Source organism: Carassius auratus, chromosome 48 (assembly GCF_003368295.1).
Source record: "Carassius auratus strain Wakin chromosome 48, ASM336829v1, whole genome shotgun sequence".
Taxonomy (NCBI): domain Eukaryota; kingdom Metazoa; phylum Chordata; class Actinopteri; order Cypriniformes; family Cyprinidae; genus Carassius; species Carassius auratus.
Genome location: NC_039290.1, coordinates 493,366 through 515,210, shown reverse-complemented (window position 1 = coordinate 515,210; position 21,845 = coordinate 493,366). Strand labels below are relative to the sequence as shown.

General features: G+C 36.5%; 2 protein-coding genes across 2 annotated transcripts in view; both read left to right on the top strand.

Annotated features, from left to right (window-relative positions):
• Positions 1–4,120: 4,120 nt before the first annotated feature.
• On the top strand, positions 4,121–11,721 carry LOC113065411 (sal-like protein 4). The gene is made up of 4 exons (XM_026236626.1): positions 4,121–4,428; positions 6,330–8,792; positions 8,877–9,181; positions 9,548–11,721. The coding sequence occupies exons 1-4, from the start codon at positions 4,362–4,364 to the stop codon at positions 9,968–9,970; spliced, it is 3,258 nt and encodes a 1,085-aa protein (XP_026092411.1). The 5' UTR covers positions 4,121–4,361; the 3' UTR covers positions 9,971–11,721.
• A 600-nt stretch (positions 11,722–12,321) lies between these two features.
• The window catches only part of LOC113065409 (probable phospholipid-transporting ATPase IIA), a 55,646-nt gene continuing 46,122 nt past the window's right edge, over positions 12,322–21,845 (top strand). Inside the window, exons 1-5 of the mRNA XM_026236625.1 lie at positions 12,322–12,601; positions 14,029–14,173; positions 19,453–19,566; positions 19,662–19,770; positions 21,673–21,731. Of these exons, the coding sequence (XP_026092410.1) occupies positions 12,534–12,601; positions 14,029–14,173; positions 19,453–19,566; positions 19,662–19,770; positions 21,673–21,731 (495 nt within the window). The 5' untranslated portion in view covers positions 12,322–12,533. The remainder of the gene's footprint in view (positions 12,602–14,028; positions 14,174–19,452; positions 19,567–19,661; positions 19,771–21,672; positions 21,732–21,845) is intronic.

Genomic DNA, 21,845 nt, shown 5'->3' with positions numbered 1-21,845 from the left:
CTCATATTTATATGTTTAGATAATGGCAGACATAACATAATGGATGAAAGCATATGATGTGGAGGGAGAGATGAACATGTTTATAAAATAGCTTCTAGGTGCCCAGTTTACAACATGAGCAGTTCTCATACTCTACTTGATTATTATTGATTGATATATTGGCCATTCCATGTGCGAAAACAACTTAAAAAAAAATTGAAATTACCTTGAGAATATGAAGCAATTTTTCACCTTAAGAATTATTAAAAGTATAACAAGACCGATAGATAGATAGATAGATAGATAGATAGATAGATAGATAGATAGATAGATAGATAGATAGATAGATAGATAGATAGAGATAGATAGATAGATAGATAGATAGATAGATAGCAAGTGTGATAAATAATTATTAATTTAATAGTTTAAAATATTGAGGGCGTACTTCAAGTAAATGTATTAGGTGAAAAAAGTTCTGCCGACAAAAAAAAGTTTGGGAATTCCTGAATTACATGTAAATGAGAAATAACCGTAATTTGTGCATTTTATTGTGTTTGAAAAACAAAAGCATTCCATAGACACAGTAAGGGATTGTTAAATAACCTAATAGAAAGTAATAGAAATAAAATACAATTCAACAGAAAGTAATGATGCATTGTTGAAACATTTCGTAAAACTGAAGTGATTTTTATAAATCCAGTGGTTACATGAAGTGTGGTCACATGACTAGTGACTGATCTGTGTGTGAACGTCCACAAAACTGGAAGACTTTTTAAAAGCGGCATACTATTTTAGAAAGGAACATTTTAAAGAAGAAAAGAAGAATGAAGCAGAATCAGTAAATTATGAATAATACTCAATTTTTGCAATCTGACTACATAATCTAGATTACATCTAGTCAGTTACTATATATATTAAGATGTTTTATATCAATCACTCTGAGACATTAATCAGTACTGTCACATTATATTGACTCTGTGTTTCTGCCAGCTTTATCCCAGAATCATAACCATCAGTCCATGTAACATTATCAATGCACTTACAAAACAGCATTTTCTAAGAATAAACAGAAAAAAATACACGTTCACAAAAAAAACTATGCATGACATTACTTTCCATAAATATTCCAAGCCTGGAAATGCAAAAAAAAAAAAAAAAAAAAAAAAAAAAAGAAAGAAAATCTGATTGTTTTTGCATATTTCTCAACTGCTTGAATTAGCCTGCTTTAATACAGGAAAATATTTTTTTTATCTTCACAACTGGACATTCCCCAATCATAAAACAAAAACCCCATATGTCCATCTGGGAGAAATATAAGATGAGACCTTTCTCATTCCCACCGTCCTGGATTTATGACTCAGCTCTCACAAAGTGAGAATTGTTTAGTTTGAACACAACAGGAACACTGAAGCTAAGCAAAGTTTCTTATTGCCGTCATAAAGCGTCTAGACTGCACACCCCTCCTTTCTGCACCTTCAGTCTGTGCGTGATAGGCATTTGTTTTTACAAAATATATAGAGTCCTCTTTGTGTCCCGATGGACAGACGGTCCATGACTGGCAAGGCTGGTTGTGATTAGCTGGACAAAAATAAAACTTGATCTTAAATTATTGTGATTTTTCCAGTCCTATTGTGTTTGTAACACTCTTAAAAGCAAAGGTTGTTTATTAGGATTGATGATTCCATGAGGAACCTTTCCATTGGATGAAGGTTTTGGAAAATTGCTCTTAAGATTATTAAATGTCCTTCAAACTAATAATAATTATTTCAAGAACTGTTTACTGAAAGGTTCTTTGGCCACCCAAAATGGTTCTTCTATTGCATCACTGTTAAAATCTTTATTTTTAATAATACACTCTTTAAAATAAACCCTCTTCACTGGTTTCTTTGGTTCCGTGAGAACCTTTAACAACATCTTTGGAACCTTTCCATTCCACAAAAAGTTCTTTATGCACTCTTAAAAATTAAGTTCTTTATTGACATCAATGAAAAAACGTTTAAAATCCATGCAACATTTCCATTAGACAAAAGGTCCTTAGGACTGTTAAAATGTTTCTTTTAACTGTTCACTAAAAGGTTTTTTAGGAAACCAAAAATAGTTCTTCTATGGCTATTTTTTTAAAAGTGAATGTCTGCATTAAGGTATTCCAACAATGCAAAGTTAAGCATTTTCCCCAAACACCTAGCAGCCAGATTCTGGAAAGATGGGTGAGTCACAGCGTTTGCTTTAACCTCCACTGACTCCACTGACTGATTTTAATGGATACGACACTTACAAGTCTAGATTGGTGAAATGGATTGAAAATATTCTTTCTTCCTGCTCTCCTAAGTCAGTGAGGCCCTCCATTAAGTTAAGGACATCAATCTCCTCCGGTGTAAGGCATATACACAGCTGACGGTGAGATGTGTGGGGGGTGATGCTCTATCTTCTTTTGAGAAAAGCTATGAATTCTTTCGCACCCTCAAAGCACTTGCCATTCTCACATTGCCCTATGAAAAAAAGGGGGTGGGAGGGAAGAGGGGTTTAAAAAAATCTCTGCCCATTCTGAGCTGGGAAATTTACAAAGCCATAGCTGTCCAATGCAGAACAGGATGTGCAATTGGTGCATGCTTTAAAAGCAGTTACTGACACATCTGATGTACTGAGATTATCCAGAGAAAAGCAAAGCATATTGTTAGCTCTGAAAGGCTGGTTGTGTGCGTTAAATATGATGGAAGCCGGGCCATTTGCATTAAAAGCAGAGTCAAGAAATTATAAGCAAATGCATCTGACTTCACTGTTCAGTGTCTGCAAACACATGACTCATACGCCGCCTTATCCAGTAATCGTCTGGCATCTATGATACATCCTGACTAAAAACAAACAGAAACTAAAAAAACTCCACTGACCAGTGCTTATTTTTATATCCAGTAAGTGACATTATAAAAAAATATGTATATATTGAAGCTTTTGGTATATATTGCGTCTCGCATTAAGATATTTTGGTAATTTTTGGTTATAGAAACCCTTAAAATCATCAACACTCACTCACTCACACTCACACACACACACACACACACACACACACACCACACACACATATACTGTAAATAACATTTTGTCTGTTATTGTTTGTTTCCCCACTTTTATCATAGTTTTATCATAACAAAATATTTGGAAATCACAGTGTGAATAGGAATTGTTTTGTTTTTCCTTCCAAGAGTATTTCCATAAAAAAATTGTATTTTAAACCTGACAAAATATGATACATTGATACAGATATTAGAAATATATCACAAAAACAAAACAGAACTGCATTTCCATTAATACCAAAACTTCAAACAAGAATATAATACAATTATTAAACATCTAAAAAACATTAATATTTTCACGATGTGATTTTTATTTTTATACATATCCCATATATATATATAGCATATAATATGTAATAGCACCAAAACAATAAAACTATTTTAAATATAAAAAAGAATCTTTCTTAATATACCCATGTTCCATGGGTTTTATGGTTGCTTTACATACTGCATTTGAATTAACTAAACTGCTGTTTTTTCATCATTTCTTCTTCAACATTTGCATATATTTACTTGTCTGCTCTTCATTCATTCATTCCACATATGAGTACAGTGTGACAGGCAGGTCTTTGTGTTTAATGTGATGAATTAATGTCAGTTGCAATTTCCATATTTAAATCACAGAGTGAACCACGCACAGATTTGTCTTTATGTACACTGAAAAAATACATTTCATTTAGAATCAAGAACATCTTTATATTTTTTCAGGCTTTTATTCAAAACAGAAGATACAGTACTGTAAAAACGGAAAACACAATTCAAATTTCATGATTTATTAATACATAAGATAAAGGCTATAATACATAAAGCGAGACTCACAAATGTCCATTTAAAATATGTTAAATAAAAATACAATATAAGATATCAATATTCATACAATAGTTAGGCTTTAAGAAAAATATATAGGCCTAATAAATGTAATAGCTAGTGTTCTAAAATAATTAGTTTTTTTTTTCTCTCCGCCTGCACACTTGCTTCCCCCCCTCCCTCTCTCTCTCTCTCTCTCTCTCTGTCTCTTTCTCTCTAGCATCACTTTTCCCTCCCTCTTTCTCTCTTTCACATCTCCTCCCCCTTTCTCTCGACTCTGCAGTTCTCATCAATGAAGCCTCATTTGAATAATGCGCGAGCACTTTGGACCGGAGCCAATCAGCTGTCAGAAGAGCATGATAAATCGCAATGCATTATTGATAATAATAATTACTTTGACATGCGCATTTCTACTCGAGGGGCTAATTTCCCCCAACCTGGAGAATTTCTAAAGAAGAGGTACTAAATAGTCTTACTACTCGCCCCTGATGGTTGTAGGTTACCATGTCGAGGCGCAAGCAATCCAAACCACAGCATATCAATTCAGACGATCCTGCTTCGACACAAAATGGTAAGTTTGAGATGACACAAAACTTTGTTTTTATTTATTTTATTGCTCGTGTAGCCTACTGTAGATTATTTGTTTCATTTAATATCTGAAATATGAAATTATGCGTCAGTTGGATCACAACGAGCTTTATAAATCATTAAATCAAAAAAAAAAAAAACTACATTAAATTAGTTACAAATGCGCTGAAACTTTGATGAATGTCTACTATCGCAGCAACTTCACTTGAGTTTTAAGAAAGAGGCTGGTTTGCTTCATTGTTGTTTTGTTTGTTTGTTAATTGTTTAGCTTATCTGATGTTTACGTATTTGCGATGTACGATGTCAGATATTTATCGGCGTTTTTATATTCGTCGAGTCAGCGACTTCTTGTTTTCTTACTTTTTGGTGAGTGTCGTAATTAAAAAAAAAAACTATAATATTAAATTATTTTTCTATTTAGAGAAAGTGGAAATATTATTGAGCTTTTAAGAATGCTTGAAAAAAAACCTCGTTAAAAGTGTTTCTCCTTTGATCAGTTTTATCACTGGCTGATAAATGTACACGTATTTTCCAGACTATGCTCGTGTGTTAATATTTGATGTGGCGTTCTGGTATCACTGACCACTGTTAAACAAAGGTGCTCAACAGGTCGGCATGAAATGTGAGTCGCGAACAAGCTTGACCAGAGCAATAAATCCCCCACAGTTTCTTTTGGTTGCATATGGACAAGTGGATGGGGGATGGAAATGAAGTTGTGTGTAATGGGGGTGTAAATGTAAACTACATGACTCTTTTCACGACATACTGAAATGTGGTCATTCGTAAATAATGTATATAGATGTGCTTGTTCGACTGAGAAATGGGGTTTGTTTGTCTTGTTTGCTTTAAGTTGATTTTATTCAGTTTTGTTATATAACATAGCATGTTGAATTCTCTTTCAGTTAAGGTACAATCAGTGTGCAACACTGAAGGTATCAGTAAAGATACATTATATGCCTTGTTCATTGATCAAACGCCCCCACGTGGTGAGCTTTATACAGCGCAGGGTTTACAGTGTGTCCGTCCAATTGTCTAACCCTAAACAAATGGTTGAAACATGATTCATTTCTGGAATAATTTGTTTTAATAAAACCATTTTAAGGTTTTGTTTGCATCTCCACTGATTCTTTAGACATATAAGATGCAATCAATGGCAATGTTTTTTTTAAATAGCTAACTAACTCTTGTTTGCTTTCTCAAATGGATGTGCTGTTTGGTTGACTGCTGGCTCTGTGAGCAATGCAACTTGTTTTCTTTACTATTTAAGTTGTCTAGTGAACAATTATCATGTCCAGTTTCACTGTCAGAATGTTAACTGGTGGTCTTTCCCATTCATAAGAGTTGATGAAATTTGCATTTAACAATGGCCCTGTTAAAAGGCCCTTCCTAATGGTGCTGCAGCTTAATTTGATTTGTTTAGCATTTCATTAGAACTGCATAACAACATATGATGTGCTGTTTATATATTAGGAATAGATGATTGAGGAGGAAGTTTATATTTTATATAGCTTTTTGTATTGGTAAATCTTTCTAGTACAATTTGGGTATTTATTTTTGAACATGTTGTAAATGCTGTCCTCATCTGCATAACTGAATAGCTGTGAATGTGGCTGCTTAAAAAATCAACTGAAGTTTATGTAACATCTGTTTTTCCCAATGTTAAACATCTGTTTTATGCAAATTAAAATCCAATTATGCCACTAATTTCAGAACATAAGTAAAATAGGACTGTGTATATTTCATTACAACACTTTATGCGTTGTCTTTTCAATAATGCATACTGATAACATTATATTTATCTATAATTTGTTCCATATTTACTGCACATTATCCTTGGGTCTTGAATGTTAAGTCCATCTCTTTAACTTTTTCTCTTTGGTGCAGGGATCTTGCACAACGGTCAAGGTGAGGATGATGGCAATGATGCTAAGAGGCGACGATCAGAGGAGACGAGGGTTTGCGACAAATGTTGCGCGGAGTTCTTCGATGAGGCAGAGTTTCTCGAACATGAGAGAAATTGCACTAAGAGTCAGCAGGTGGTGATCATGAAAGATGGCGATGGGAGTGAAGTGACCCCTGATTTCTCCCATCATTCTCCGGGTGATTTCCTGGGAAATCAGTCTACCAGTAATTCACATTCAAAGTATAGTGCAGAGTCCGAGGAAATGATGGAAGGAGAGATCATGCTGAACCAGGATGACCCCTCAAATCACCATCAAGATTTGCCTGGCAGTTCAGATGTGGGGTACATTGTATCTTCCAAATTGCAAGACTCTGTTACTCTGGAGTCCATGGCTTCTACTAAAGTTGCTGTAACGCAACAGTCATCCAGTTCGTTGAATCAGAAGTCTCCTCCCACACAACCACACGAAGATGCCTTTTTTGCAATCCCCATGATCCTGGAACAGCTGGTCAGTCTCCAGCAGCAACAACTGCAGCAGATTCAGCTAACCGAGCAGATACGCATCCAGGTGGCCATGATGGCACCTCAGAGTTTCCATGCAACACTGGGTGCCGCTGTGGATCCACTGAAAGCACTGGGTGCACATTTATCACAGCAGCTTTCAGCCGCAGCTGCCCTCATTGGCAAACGGATGGGCTCCCAGAACTTGTCCTTGGAAGCCTTAAAACAAGCCAAGCTACCTCAGTCTGCCACCATCCCCACATCCCTAACTGGAGGTTTGGTCTCCGTGCCCTTAAAAGCAGACTTGAAAGGACTTCCCGATTTAGCTAGCCGACTTCCAGCGCTGCTTCCTCAATCCCCAGGGGTCATGGGATTACAGAGTCCCTTTAATACCCTTGCAACAAGCATAGATTCCTCTAAAAAGGCAAAAAATAAGATCCCTGGCATGTTGGAGTCAAATATGGTCTCTGGTGAACCTATGTTCAGGCACAAATGCAAATTCTGTGGGAAGACATTTGGAAATGACAGCGCTCTACAAATCCACTTACGCTCACACACTGGCGAAAGGCCCTTTAAATGCAACATCTGTGGAAACCGTTTCACAACCAAAGGAAACCTTAAAGTGCATTTCCAGAGGCACAAAGAAAAATACCCACACATCAAGATGAATCCATATCCCGTACCAGAACACCTTGACAACATGCCGACACACAGTGGCATCCCTTATGGCATGTCCATGCCTATAGATGAAAACAGTTTTGTGGACACCAAACCAGTGCTGGGGCTTCCCTCGACAAGTCTCCATCCACCAGTGCTCCAAGGATTCAAGCCCTCATATGAAATTCCAGTAAGTGGGGACCTCTACTCCCAGAGGCCTTCTTCATCTGGCAGCGACGGTGCATCCATTTCTTCTGGCATGTTCGGTCAGGAGATGGCGGGACTGGATCAAGGCAAAGATTCCTCTGATGCACTGGCTGGATTGCACCACATAAACGGTAACGGTCTATCTGGCGAAAATGGCTCTGATACTGCAAAACTTCAGCAGATGGTGGATGGCTTGGATAAGAAGACAAATGACCCCAATGAATGTGTTATTTGTCACCGAGTGCTGAGCTGCCAAAGTTCCCTCAAAATGCATTACCGCACACACACTGGTGAGCGACCACACAAATGCAAAATCTGTGGCAGGGCTTTCTCCACCAAGGGCAACCTTAAAGCTCATTATGGTGTCCATAGGGCCAACACTCTCCTTAAAATGCAACACTCTTGTCCTATTTGTCATAAGAAGTTCACCAATGCAGTTGTCCTTCAGCAGCATATTCGTATGCACATGGGTGGCCAGATTCCCAACACCCCTCTCCCAGAGAATCAGTTCGAAAGTCCTGAAGCACTGGATGCTAGCATGACTGAGGAAAAGAACATTGACTCCACTGGCCATGAAGAGAGTATGGAAGAGCAAGACTTGGATTTGGACAATCAGGAGAAGCTGAACCTCTCTACAGAGCCCCAGCCCAATGATAAAGATCAGGCTTTCCAAGGTCCACCATCTATGCTTACAGGCATTGCTGCCCTGGAGAACCACATGAAGAGCCTCACCTCTGCACTGAACCTGCAACGACAAAGCAGCACTGCTTCTGAGAGTGATGGTGGACTGAAAGATTCCCCTTCAGGGTCTGGAGAAATGGATTACAAGAACGGCCACAGTCCAGCTGTGTCAGATTCTGTGTCCTTTCACTCTTTGTCCCCTAGAGACGGTCCCCTGAGTAATGGACAATCAAAATCACCAGAATCCACAAACCCAGATGATGGAGTAAAATCCAGACCTGACTCTGAAGCACCTCAAGATTTTAGCGAAAACAGTGGCGCACTGGACTTGACGTCAAGTTTTAACCCAAAACCTATCAAAGGGGAGCCAGGCTTGTCCATCTCTAATGGCGAACATGGTACGTTTTGTTATTTTCAACATGCTTAACATGGCACCGACATTTCCTCTTGATGTTTTACCTATACGTTTTCTTCTCTCTTAGGTTCCAGTCAGTTACCATTTGTGAGGGTGCCTCCAAATCTGGTCAAACTGGAGATGCAGATTCCTCCTGAGACTCCCATAGGCGCTCATGGCCTCTACAGCTCCCAACTGCCCCAAGGAGCTACCACTCCTCCAGTTACTTCTGGTGCTCCTCGTCGCACCTCCAAGCAGCATCTCTGCAATATCTGTGGGAAGAACTTTTCATCGGCAAGCGCCCTGCAAATCCATGAACGTACACACACGGGCGAGAAGCCATTCATTTGCACAATTTGTGGCAGGGCTTTCACAACAAAAGGAAACCTTAAGGTGAAGATGTTTTCTAGACTTCAGATTTTGTCAGTGAATTAATTTGAAAATTAGGACTTCATTTACCATACGCACCTCATCAGTAAATCCAGTTCTGTGACTAGTATTAAATCTCCAGCACGTGCTTTCAGATGTTTTCACAAGCTACACAAACCACTTTCATTATCGCAGGTGATTCATTGCTGATAATGAACTCGATACAGCGTTTCTTGTGAACTATAGCTCTGTTTAGTAAATGCCACTCCATTTGAAAGCACGTGCTTGATCCTACAAAAACGCATTTGAGTTTTCATGCAGCCCTATTGAAAACTAATATCTTGTGTATATTGCAGCAAGTCTTACTGACTCTTGTTTCCTATTTTACAGGTGCATGTTGGGACCCACATGTGGAATAATACAGCAAGGCGAGGTCAACGCCTCTCGTTGGATAACCCAGTAGCTTTAATGGCCATGGGCACAGAGTCCAAGATGAAACCAGACATGCTGCCACCCCCAAAGGATTTGATTCCCCCACCAATTAATTTCAACCCATCAATGTGGAACCAGTATGCAGTTGCCTTCACAAATGGGCTGACCATGAAGACCAATGAGATTTCAGTCATCCAAAATGGAGGCGTTCCTCTCCCAGGAGGTCTCGCTGGAGGTCCTTTAGTGGGCTCTACTGGGGGAATAACAAAGATTGAGACTTCTCAGATGGGCATCCCTGGCACAATTGCAGAAATGGAAAAGAATGGCTCTGATAGCATAGCAAAATTTCCACATTTTATGGAGGAGGGTAAAGTGAATTAGATGGTAAAAGGACTACAGACAGATGTTCCCAATCAACGGCCTGCATTGTGCTAATGAGTAGGCTTAAATGTTAGGAATTGGGCTATTTATTAATTCAGTCCTTAGTTGGTACAACCAATTCCTACATGTAACGTTGCATTTAAGAAGTTGCAAATTTACATACACTTGATAAATGAGCCTCGACCCTAAAATGGGCCATGCCTTCCTTTTTGGACTCTTATATGCTATCGATTACTTCTAGTTGAATCTGATCTAACTACTGTAGTTTTTCTTTTCCTTCTCTCTCTAATATATGCGGGTATTTTGTTTCTAGAATTGAATGTAAATCTTACTTGAAATAGCTTTATTCCAGAGCAGTCTCATAAAAGTGATGGGGTACTCTTTGTGAGTTGCATTTGGCTCAGCTCTATGACCCTCAGGAAGATCTCAGCCACAGGTGACCAGAGATCTCCATGTTTTAAGTTTAACATCTTGTTTATCTCTGCTTGACTAGACATAGTCCTGTTGTTAGTTGTGTTCCATTTAAAGTTCACTAGTCACAAATAACATGCATTGCAAAGGTGTTCGTGGAATACATGCCTAGATAAATTGACCATTCCACACAATCTACTGAAAATTTGTTTCAATGATGGAAATAATGAGTAGTTATAGGTTTGTTTTGATTTCACTAAGTTATTATAAATTGTTTGACCTATAGTTTCTATTTGCGCTTAATACCAAAAAATATTTTGCTAAGTGCCTGTCTTGGAGTGCTTTTCTCCCTCTCATCTGCCCCCCCCCCCCTTTTTAAACCCTTGCCCTCTCAAAAGACACCACAGGATTGTAATAAAGGCCTTTCTTTTATTTAGACCAAAATATGCTATTTTTTCCATTCAGCTATAGCTTTTTCAAAAAGTAATTGTTCCTCTTAGAACGTTGATTTAATTTGGTGGTAGTTTTCTTGCTTTTGTCATCTTTTTCAAATATTAGATTGTGTCGCTTTAATTTGAGACCTTTTAATAGGAGGTCAAAAGGCCTAATCATTCCTTGCACTTTATTTTTCCTCATTCTGCTAAGATCTGATGTAAACCAGGCATATGTCATTTATTCAAGGAACTTTTTTTGTTTCTTGGGCTCGTCATTTAGAGATCATTTGCTTGCTTTCTGCCGTTTTAGGACCCACTGAGTTTTAGAATTCTGTAAATTTGCCATTTACCATGCATTTTATACTTGTGAGCTAAGCAGGCATGCCTATCTTGTCTCGGAACATCAGCAGTCATTCTTATCCAGGGAAAGAGTCATGGTTTGCTACCCAGTTGTGTATTGTTGTGGGGAAATGTTTTTGAGATCGTAGTCGTGCATTCTTGAGTTAAAGGAATGAACTTGTGTGTATGCACACAGAGTAACTAAACCTTAGAGACTTAACGCTGGTCAAATTTCTACCTCATTTAGAATAAATATTTTTTTCTTCCTTTTTTTTTTTTTGGCATTGTGTTTGGAGTTATGGTTGCATTGTGCCCCGTAACCTGCTGATTTCTGTAAAATAATGAATGTATCCCCAGACACTTTGCACAACATTTGTTCAGAATGGGCAGACCCCTCCTGTAAATCCTCCTCCTAATATGCATTTACCAAGTTGTGCCTTTTTTTTTTTTCTAGATGTAAAAAAAAAAAAAAAAAAAAAAAAAAATGGTTGTATCATCTCTTGAAAAAATGGGGTCATGTCTGTATGATTGTTCAAATGTTGAGTCTGTTTTAGGCTTGTTTACAATGTAGACTTTTTTTTTTTTTTTTTTTTTTTGTAAATGTTTGCTTTTGTTTTTTTCCATTTCTGTTCTGATATTTTGAGAATAAAAACAAGGATGACTTTTCCAAAACTTTGTCTAAATCAACATGCAATCGTTACTGTTATAGGAACAATTGATGATACTCCAATGTACTTTCAAGAATGCAGTGGAACTACTATGGTAAGGTTAGATTTTTTTATTTATTTATTTATTTACAAGTCCTTTACAAGAAATACATAAACCATGCTGGTTATTTTACATGTTTTAATGTAAAAAAAAAATGTAATCACTATCACTTTGGAATTATAAGGTTATGAGCAGTTTCAAATATTGTGCTTAAAAGTTTTTGCATTCCATATAATGATATGGAGAACAAGTCTTTCATACCTCAGTCTAATATAAGTTCTCACAGAATAAGGATAGGCATAGAACAAAGTTATGACAGAAATGGTAGATAGAATCTTCTAAATCCATGTTGAAAGCTTGACTAACTTCTGTTTTAGGCGCAAATTTGTTCAACATGAAAACAGGATGTGCCTACTACTAACCACACAACAGTGTGGTGAACCAAAAAAAAAAAAAAAAAAAACGTATTACCACAGCAATATATCCAGCGTCTGAATAATTCGAATGAATAAAATAAATGATAAGCAAAGATAATAATGCCTGTGAATGGCTGAGAGACACAGGCCAAAGCTGATGAGGTTGTGTCCCATCATGTTGAACGCGCGCAGCCCTAACATGCACAGAAGCCTCCGCCCAGCGCGCGAGCGAATGCTGCTCCACTGCGGACAACAATGACGGACAACATTCCGATGCAGCCCGTCCGACACAAAAACCGACATGACAACAAAAGAAGAGATGGGTAAGAGCACGAAACGACGTTACATGACAACAAAACCGCTTCGGCTGGAAAACGGAGGCTTGTTTATGGGTGATAGCATTGTGGCTAACAGCAATGCAACCCTTAACCAGCAAAATGCTGTCGATAACGACATTATTTCGCGACTTAACACTGGTTAACTCATTATTTTTGCTACAATTTTTTAATATAGCATTGAATATTCGTTATGAAGATGTCGTCTGAGCGATATTAGAGTGTTGTATATGGGAGTGGCAAGTGAACATCCGGGACACAGGTGAATTGTTAAGGATGTATCTCAATATTTAAAGAAAAAAATATATGTCTCCCTATGTATTATGCTCTTTTTGGCTAAATATTATCGGTGTGATGATTTTAAGGCCTTTTGAGAGGATGGCCGACCCTTGGCACCTGACCAGTCTTTGATTGCCATATAATGTCCAGCTATTTGTAAGCACTTGTTTCCGTGAAAATGCCACTATTGCTACAGTTATTGATGCTGTAACTCTGTGGCTTTCACTAAGCAAAAAAAGTACCGTAGTGCTTACATGTTTTCTAGACGTTTATCATGGTGGTACCATAGTATTCCTTTAAATCCCTAAGAATACCATGTAAATGCATTGCATATATACATTTCTAGGTACTAATTATAGTCAGTGTTTTACATACATTAATCATTCTCTCTAAAATAATTAAATTGCATTACTTATTACTAATTACGTTCTAAATCCAATAGAGGATTTACACAAGATAGACATGAAACTGCTCTATTAATTCTTTAAAATAAATTGCATAAATTATTCTTGAATTGACCTTGGTATTTAAATGGAGATGTTTGCATTAAAACATACATTTTAACATTAGATGTTAAATTTTGATGTTATATCAGTTATGTTTGATATAGAATGGTTCTATAATGCAATTAAACGAGAAGCAACTGTAATTAAATTACAAAAAAAGAAAGAAAAAGTAATACCTTTAACACAGTGATTATTGTGTATAATTAAAAATGAAATAAACACAAAAATCTGTGTTTAATGCAAAACTGTATAGTTTTTTTTTTTTGGTTTGTTTCTAAATGTATTTTCAAGACAGCTATAGCTTGTGTACAAAAAAATAAAATAAAATGCAAGGTTTAAATTCACAAATTGAGTTTATGTCTATAAGATGTTGTCATTCAGTAATGCGTCACATATACGGAAGTAATATATATATATATATATATATATAGTTCTTAATAAGAGTTTGTTTGATGAAGGTGTTAGTAAGTGGTAGATGGTGAAAGCTAATATTTACTGACACGGTTTTGTTTCTTGGTTGAAAGTATTTCTGTGGCTGCAGTGAAGCATCCAGTCTTCCATTTCTGTATCATTTGAAGTGCTTTGTGAATCAAGCCACGTGTAATGTTCATGATGATGTTGTGTATTTAGGTGCTGCCCGTGGTCCAGATGCTGCGGTGGGGGAGATTTCCGTCCTCGGACCGTGTGGTTGGGTCACCCGGAAAAGAGAGAGCAGAGATACCCAAGAAATGTCATAAACAATCAGAAATACAATTTCTTCACCTTCCTGCCAGGGGTGAGTGACTACGAACGTTGGTGTTAACCACCAGAGTAATTCAAGGACGTGTTGAGCAACGGTCTAGGTTGCTTAACATGTTTTTTAATTGCTCTGGTGGTCAACCATGAGCAGTTTGAAACATTTAGGTAAGGTGTGTTGCTTTTGTGAGCAGAGTTTGGATTTTCGACATGCATCAAAGTCTGTAATTTTGACATTTTGACCAATAAGCAACCACTTAGTCACACATTGCAACCGCCCAGTACACACAAGCAACTTTTTGAGTTTTGCACAAGCACCACTTGCTTTTCACTGCAGAAAATGTAAAAGTCTGGTTTCTTCACGCCGTGCCCAGCACCAGTTTTGAAAACAACCTTGACCAGATTGCTGTATGGATAATTTTGTATAATTTTGCATTGTAAATGCCTTCCGGTTATTTTGCATGTTTTGAAGGACAAATGATAAAGTTAAATTCGTAATGTTTTGTAAATGAGTACCAGGAACTCTGTCATATATCAGAAAGCAAACAGAGGTAGTTTAATGTAAGCACTTGAAGCTCTGTTTAATATGGCCAAAACACATGTAATTCTAGCTGAATGGTGTGTGTTTCATAGTTGATGGAAATATGTTGAAATGAATTTGAAAATGTTTCAAGAAAGCCTTTAGTAGCAGGCCATAGTAGTACCATGCTTTTTTAGGACATGTACTATGCACTGTAAAAAATAATCCTGTAAAAAAACAGTAAAATACTGGCAGCTGTGGTTGCCATTATCATACTGTTAAAATACGGTGTGTTACTGTTTTTGAAATTAACAGCTAAATACCGTTTTGACAACTACAGTATAAAACTGTAATTTTACAGCCTGGTATTTAACAGCTATATGCTGTAGTTGTCAAAACAGTATTTAGCTGTTAATTTCAAAAACAGTAACACACCTTATTTTTACAGTATGATAATGGCAACCACAGCTGCCAGTAGTTAACTGTTTTTTTACAGTATTAGTTTTTACAATGAAACCCCAATAATTTCAATTCTAAATGCTATTATAACCCTGCACATTATTTTTGTCATGGATTACAAAAAAGGAATAAAGACAAGTTAGTATTTTTTTTTTTATTATTCTGATACAACACCAGATAAATTCTGCTCAATTATTGTAAACTAAAATAGGCAAATAAAAAAATACTAGTCAAGTACTATTCAGTGCATACAATTAACCACCCATCAAAATGCAAAAATGTCTGAAAAATAAGAGGATAATATCTTCAGTGAACAATGATTTAAAAGGAATAGTTAATCCCAAACAATAATTTATCCCATAATTTACTCACCCTCAAACCATAAGTGTATATGGCTTTCTTCTTCCAGCCATAATGCATAACATCCTTCCCAGATTTGTAAAGTTTTTGAAGCTCCAATAAACGCATCAATAAAGCATAAAAGTAATCGATATGTATCCAGTGGGGTTAATAAATGTCTAATAAGGAAAGCCATGCCTTTTTTTAAGAAAGATATCTTTATTTTATAAATTTATAAAATATAATCATGGCATGACCATATGCGTGTTCATAATTGAGTTGAGTTCTGGCGGAAGGGTGACCTCTGACCTGACGCATGACGTAGGACGTATGGCGAAGACGTAGCGAAAGCTTAGGTTTGAACTGACAAATGCGTCACATCTACATCCATCATCGGTGTGCAAAAAGCAGAAACTTGAATACCGGCGAGAGATTTTATGGTAGTTCACGTTGACTAAAACACACAAGAAAAAGCGTTTTGGAAAAAAACTTTTTCGGCAATCACAGACATTCGCATTCGGACAGGATTAGATTAATCTGAGGACCCTCGAGTTTGACGAAAAACAGTAGGTCATTTGCTCTGGAATTTTTACAGAGGTCGTGTGAGAAAAAGACAGACATGGCAGATTCGGACAGGATTCAAATCTCAAAGTACATCTGTCAAGCATAAATTTCTCTAACGTCCCCCTGTGAAGCTAGTCCCGTCCGAATAGGGCTTAAGACGTTTTGAAAGAATAGGACTTTGATATAAGATTTCATATGTCGGGTCAAAGGTCATTCTTCTGCCGGAACTCGACTCTATCTGGAACTCGCGTACGGCTGTTTCTGGAATCCAGTGATTATAGCTGATAAAAGTTATAAACATGAATATTTTCCTTACAAAAAACCATTGCTTCACTTCATTAACCCCCTGGAGCCGTATGGATTTTATGATGGATGGATGCGGTTTTTGGAGCTTCAAAAACTCGGGATCTATTTAATGCCATTGCAAAGCTGGGAAGCCAGAATATTATTTTCTCTTTATAACTCCGACTGTGTTCGGCTCAAAGAAGAAAGTAAGGATGGCTTGAGGATTCTATTGTCACCATACTAATACTAACATATTAATTAGAAATAAATAAAATAAGTCCAAACTTGTTACCTTTGAAGGAATTCTAGTGTGGATGCTGCTTCCTCTTGGTACTGCAAATTAAAAATGTAATACGAAGAGAACAATGCAGCAAGTCCAGAGATAAAGGTTGGCTGCACACCCTCGCAGATTATTCGAATGTTCTCTGGGATTTTTTTTTTTTTTTGATTTTGCACCGGAGTTCTCCTTTAATGCTTAGCCAGCCTCCGAGAGGGAAAAAAAGTGTACAATACAATAAAGTGTAGTGATTTTTTTGTAAAGACTCAAACTTGTCTTTGATTAATAAAAATGTCCTCAAATTCAAACCAGCACAGCGTAATAAAACATGATTCAAAAACAGTAAACTCTAGAATGAAGCACTTAAATGTGAATCCTTTCATAATAGTAAAACTTGCGTGAGCCTTGTTTTTGTAAAATAAATTGCAGACATGTCTAATATGATATACTTACCAAGCAGGATCAAACGAGGACTCACAGGCAGGTTCCCCATCTTTTCGAGGTCAGCAGGAGTGGCAGACATCTATTGTCAAAGATAACAATTTAAGACAACTGACTAATCTTAACGTGATACTTGCTGATAACGTTGATAATATTCTACAGAGGTAAAAGGCTTTTTGTACTCAGAACAGGAACATATTCAAAAAAATATTATATTTTGATGGGAGTAAATGATGAGAGGACTATCATGTTTGGTTGAACTTGACAATGAGCTGACAATGAAACATGTTGTAAAGAACAGATCTAGATAATAACTACCGAAGCCATCGATTCTCGTTAAAATACGTTATAAAATGGCTGAAACAGATGCAGTGCAAGACGCTGTTATGCTGCTATTAGTAGCTGCAATAAAGTCAGCAGCGGTTTGAAAAGGCACCTTTACAGTAGCTAATTAGACAAGAATTTAAAATGTTGTTCATACCTCACTTACCATTTACTTACAAAAAAGCCCGTTTCATAAACACTCGTAATTCGAAATTAAATGAGAGTTTTACTCGTAAAACTCAAACTTCATAAGTCACTTGCATGCTTGGCAGTAGTCTACACACGCGTTTTGAATGTGCATGCAAATCTTACCTGTTCACTAACCGGATTCACTGGATATTGCTATTTTAAAGTAGCCTAAGTTGATAACAGGGCGATTAAAATAAGCGCGGGGCGGCAGATAATTTGTCTATGTCTCTAGATGTCTCTCATGGACTGAATGCGCACGTTAACATTACGACACAAGAAAAAAAAAAACCTGAATTATCTAGTTAATAACTACCGAAGCCATAGATTTTCGTTAAAATGTCTGAAACAGATGCAGTGCAAGACGCTGTTGCTGCTATTATTTTTTGCGATCAAGCCAGCAGCGGTTTGTTGACCTAGTAATTAATTTAAAATGTTCCTCACTACCATTTACTGACAATAAATAAATAAATTGTACATGTGCCCGTTTCATAAACACTCAAAACTCAAACTTCATTATTCACGTGTGTGCTTGACTAACTTATCCTACACACATGTTATGAGTGTGCCTGCAAATCTTAACCGTTCACTAACCGGATGCACTGGATCTTTATATTGTTATTTTATAAGTAGGCTAGGCTACTTAAAAGGGCGATTAAATTAAGCGCGGAGCGGCAAATTAAGTTATGCCGGCAGATAAATTATTGTCTATGTCTCTATCTCATGGACTGAAATGTGCACATAACACAAAAGAAAAAAAGTTTGATTTCGTTCATTCCCATTCATATTACTTGGATAAAGTTTGGTAAAATATGCAGGTTGGATGAAAATTAGGGATTCTTACCTGTGTTGTGTAATAAAGATGGCTGTATGATGGCAGTCTGGGATCGGTCGACCAATTATTTGCCTATAACGTTAGTTAAAACACATAATTTAATTGAGGCATCTGATTTAAATCACAGAAGCTTTATTAGAAGTTTAAGATGTTATATTTTAAAGTAATAGGTCATTTAAAGATAATAAAATAATAAATCGTTGCAAACCTACCTCAATCTGATATTCCAAACTGACGCCTTGTGCTCATTGGATGAAAATAGGGTATAGTACTGTTAAATAACAGTGTCAAATTGTTGTTGATCGACCACGCAACCCGAAGTGAACAAGTCTTCCCGTAATGCATTGTAAAAAAAAGCAAAATGCTGTTATTACATGGAAACAGCAATTTGCTGTTAAATTTCCATGTAAATTTACAGGAATTTTTTACAGTGTGGCAATAGCATGATTTCTCTGAAGCATGATAAATAAATATGATATACAGTGTGGTTCAAAATTAAGTTTGGGGTCAGTAAGATAATTTTTTTAATAGAAATAAACACTTTTATTCAGGAAACATGCCGGTAAAGACATTTACAATATAATTTATAATTTATTTATTTATTTAATATAAATACTTTTTATTTGAACTTTGTATTCAAGAAAGAATTCTGAAAAAAATGTTAATTTAATATTAAGCACCACAGCTGTTTTAAGCATCAATAATAATGAGAAATACTGAGCATATTAGAATGATTTCTGAAGGATCATGTGACACTGAAGCCTGGAGGGATGAGGCTGAAAATACAGCTTTGATCACAGAAATAAATTACATTTTAAAATATATTAAAACAGAAACCAGTTGTCTTGAATTGTAATAATATTTCAGAATATTGCAATTTTTCATGTATTTTTGATTAAATAAATGCAGCCGTGGTGAGCATAAAAATCCTCTTTCAAAAACACACCAACACCACACTTTTGAACAGTAGTGTATGAATATTCAGTACCATGGTACAATTATTTTTACCAAGTTTTGTTCAAACCACGAGATATAAAACAATATCATATCAGGTTTCATGTCCTCATCATCATGTGTTTGTGTTTATAGGTGTTGTTTAACCAGTTCAAATACTTCTTCAACCTGTACTTTCTGCTTCTGGCCTGCTCACAGTTTGTGAATGAGCTCAGATTAGGGGCTCTGTACACATACTGGGTTCCTCTGGTGAGTCAGTTTCGTTGAAATAAATAGTCCTAATATTAATGTTCACGATTAAATTTGAATACATTTTTTAACATTTACTTGATTTTTTTCTTAAGGGTTTCGTTTTGATTATTACAATCGTAAGGGAAGCTGTCGAGGAGATCCGATGTTTCCTACGAGACAAAGAGGTCAATTCACAGATCTACAGTAAACTCTCCACAAGAGGTGAGCCATTGTTTCCACATATAAAGCGTGTGTGTGTGTGGATTTATTGGATGAAGCTGATTCCTTACGCCTAGATTTGTTAGTTAAATGCGTGTTGTAAATGTTGCGAAGTGAACAATCAGCTGGAGAGAGTTATTTGCTAGTTTTGTATATTTTTAATGTACCCGTTTTATTGTTTGCCATGGATTTAAATGTTGATTCCCCATGCAATGAATTGTTGTGTAAATGTCTTTTAATTAGCAATCAGTTTTAGTTTTTGTTTGTTGTAAGCCTAAATAGTTTTTAAGGTGATTCAGTGCACATGCATTTGTAATGTAGGGACTAAATGTGCATTGCAAATATTTGCGATGAGCAGTCAAATACCAGATTGCATTTTTTTTTTTACAATAATTTTTGTTGTTTTAGTTGCAGTATATATATATATATATCCATATATATTAATCCAGTCTTTGGTGATAATATAGCAAATTGCGAAGTTTACAAGAACGCCAAATTAAGGGAAGGATTTTAAGGTATTTGCAAACTTTTTCATGTAATTGCTATGTAAAAACACGGTAACAATGCTACGCTGCCTTCTTTTACTAAATGAGGCGTGCAAAAGTATGCAGATGCATTAGCCATAAAGCAAACTGCTGTTTGTCTTTAATTTGATGTAGGGATGTAAATTGTATCATATACTGGGGGATGAAAAGCGCCTGACAATAAAAGAGGAAGAGAACCTCCTGTTGTTTCCATCAGCTGCCTTCCTTTGATCTGGCAGGCTCTCTTCTCTCATAAACCCAGTGTGTGTGCGCTCGGCAGTAACGGCCTCCATATAAGGCTCTTAGAGCAGAGCTGTGGCATGTCCTGGCTACCTGGCTTCTGATTGCCCTGCCCAGACCAACAGCGATGAAAAACATCAAAGTTCATCATATTTTAACTGGCCCTCGACTCGTGTTTTTAATAGACTCACACCATTAAAGGTGGGTGTGGGATTTATGGTCGCAGGTCACACCTTCCGGAGCAGAACACGGCTTTTCCTGGCTTCTGGAAGTTAGAAAATTAAGGGGATGATATGATACCAAGTGACCAACCTGTAGGGGAACAGTTTAAACCAGTGGAGTTTCTTTAAAAAATTAGGTGGTAGGTATAAAATAAATGAATAATTAATCAAAACCCAATATAGCCAACACTGATTTAAATGTTTATTCGTATAAAACAAATCTGCGACAATGTAGTACTGACCTAAGTGCAATAAAAGTGTCCTTTTATTCCAAAAAGAATGCACATATACATATGTGCTAATGTCTTACATATGCATTGGTAAAGGTCACCACAGGGGTTAAAGGTCCCTGACCTTTTCCAAACAATTTTAGCTGTGCATTTTTTCAATGCAATGAGAGATTGTTCTCACAGCACTCTTGTAAAGCCACATAGTCTAAAAGCAAATGCAAATCTTATATGCATTCGGAGTTTTTGAGAAATCTGAATGGGGACTTTAAGAAGGCTTAAATATGTGAATCTTCACTGGAGGTTTGCCAATGAACATGCAGATTTAGGACCAGTGGTGAAACCTAGGATATATATATATATATTATTGATTTCTGTTATGCAAGTTTGTGTTTGTTGGGGGATTATAAACCCTTTCTTATGCACACTGTATGAGGATTGAATATCAGGGAATTTATTTTTAAATAACGAGCTCTGCTCTGAAATATGCAATTGTCTTAAAATTGCTGAAAATTGTAGGACCTTGAAATCCATTGAATTTTTGTAGATTTTAGGCATTGCTTTTTTCAGGTTGCTTGTGATTGTTCTTAAATGTTTAAAATGATTGTTGTATGCATCAGCTTAACTACAGTTTTCACACTTTTATTTATATATTTATTTATAGTCTGATTTTCTCTTTGTCTCCCTCCGCAGGAACTATGAAGGTGAAGAGTAGTGGCATCCAAGTTGGAGATCTTATCATTGTTGAAAAGGTTGGTTTGCTAATCAGCTCGCTCATTGTTAGGTATTGAGATCTTCAGACAAACGGCATCTCATACCTCTCAATGCTTTATCTGTTTACCTTCTCCTGAGATTAAGGCTTTCGG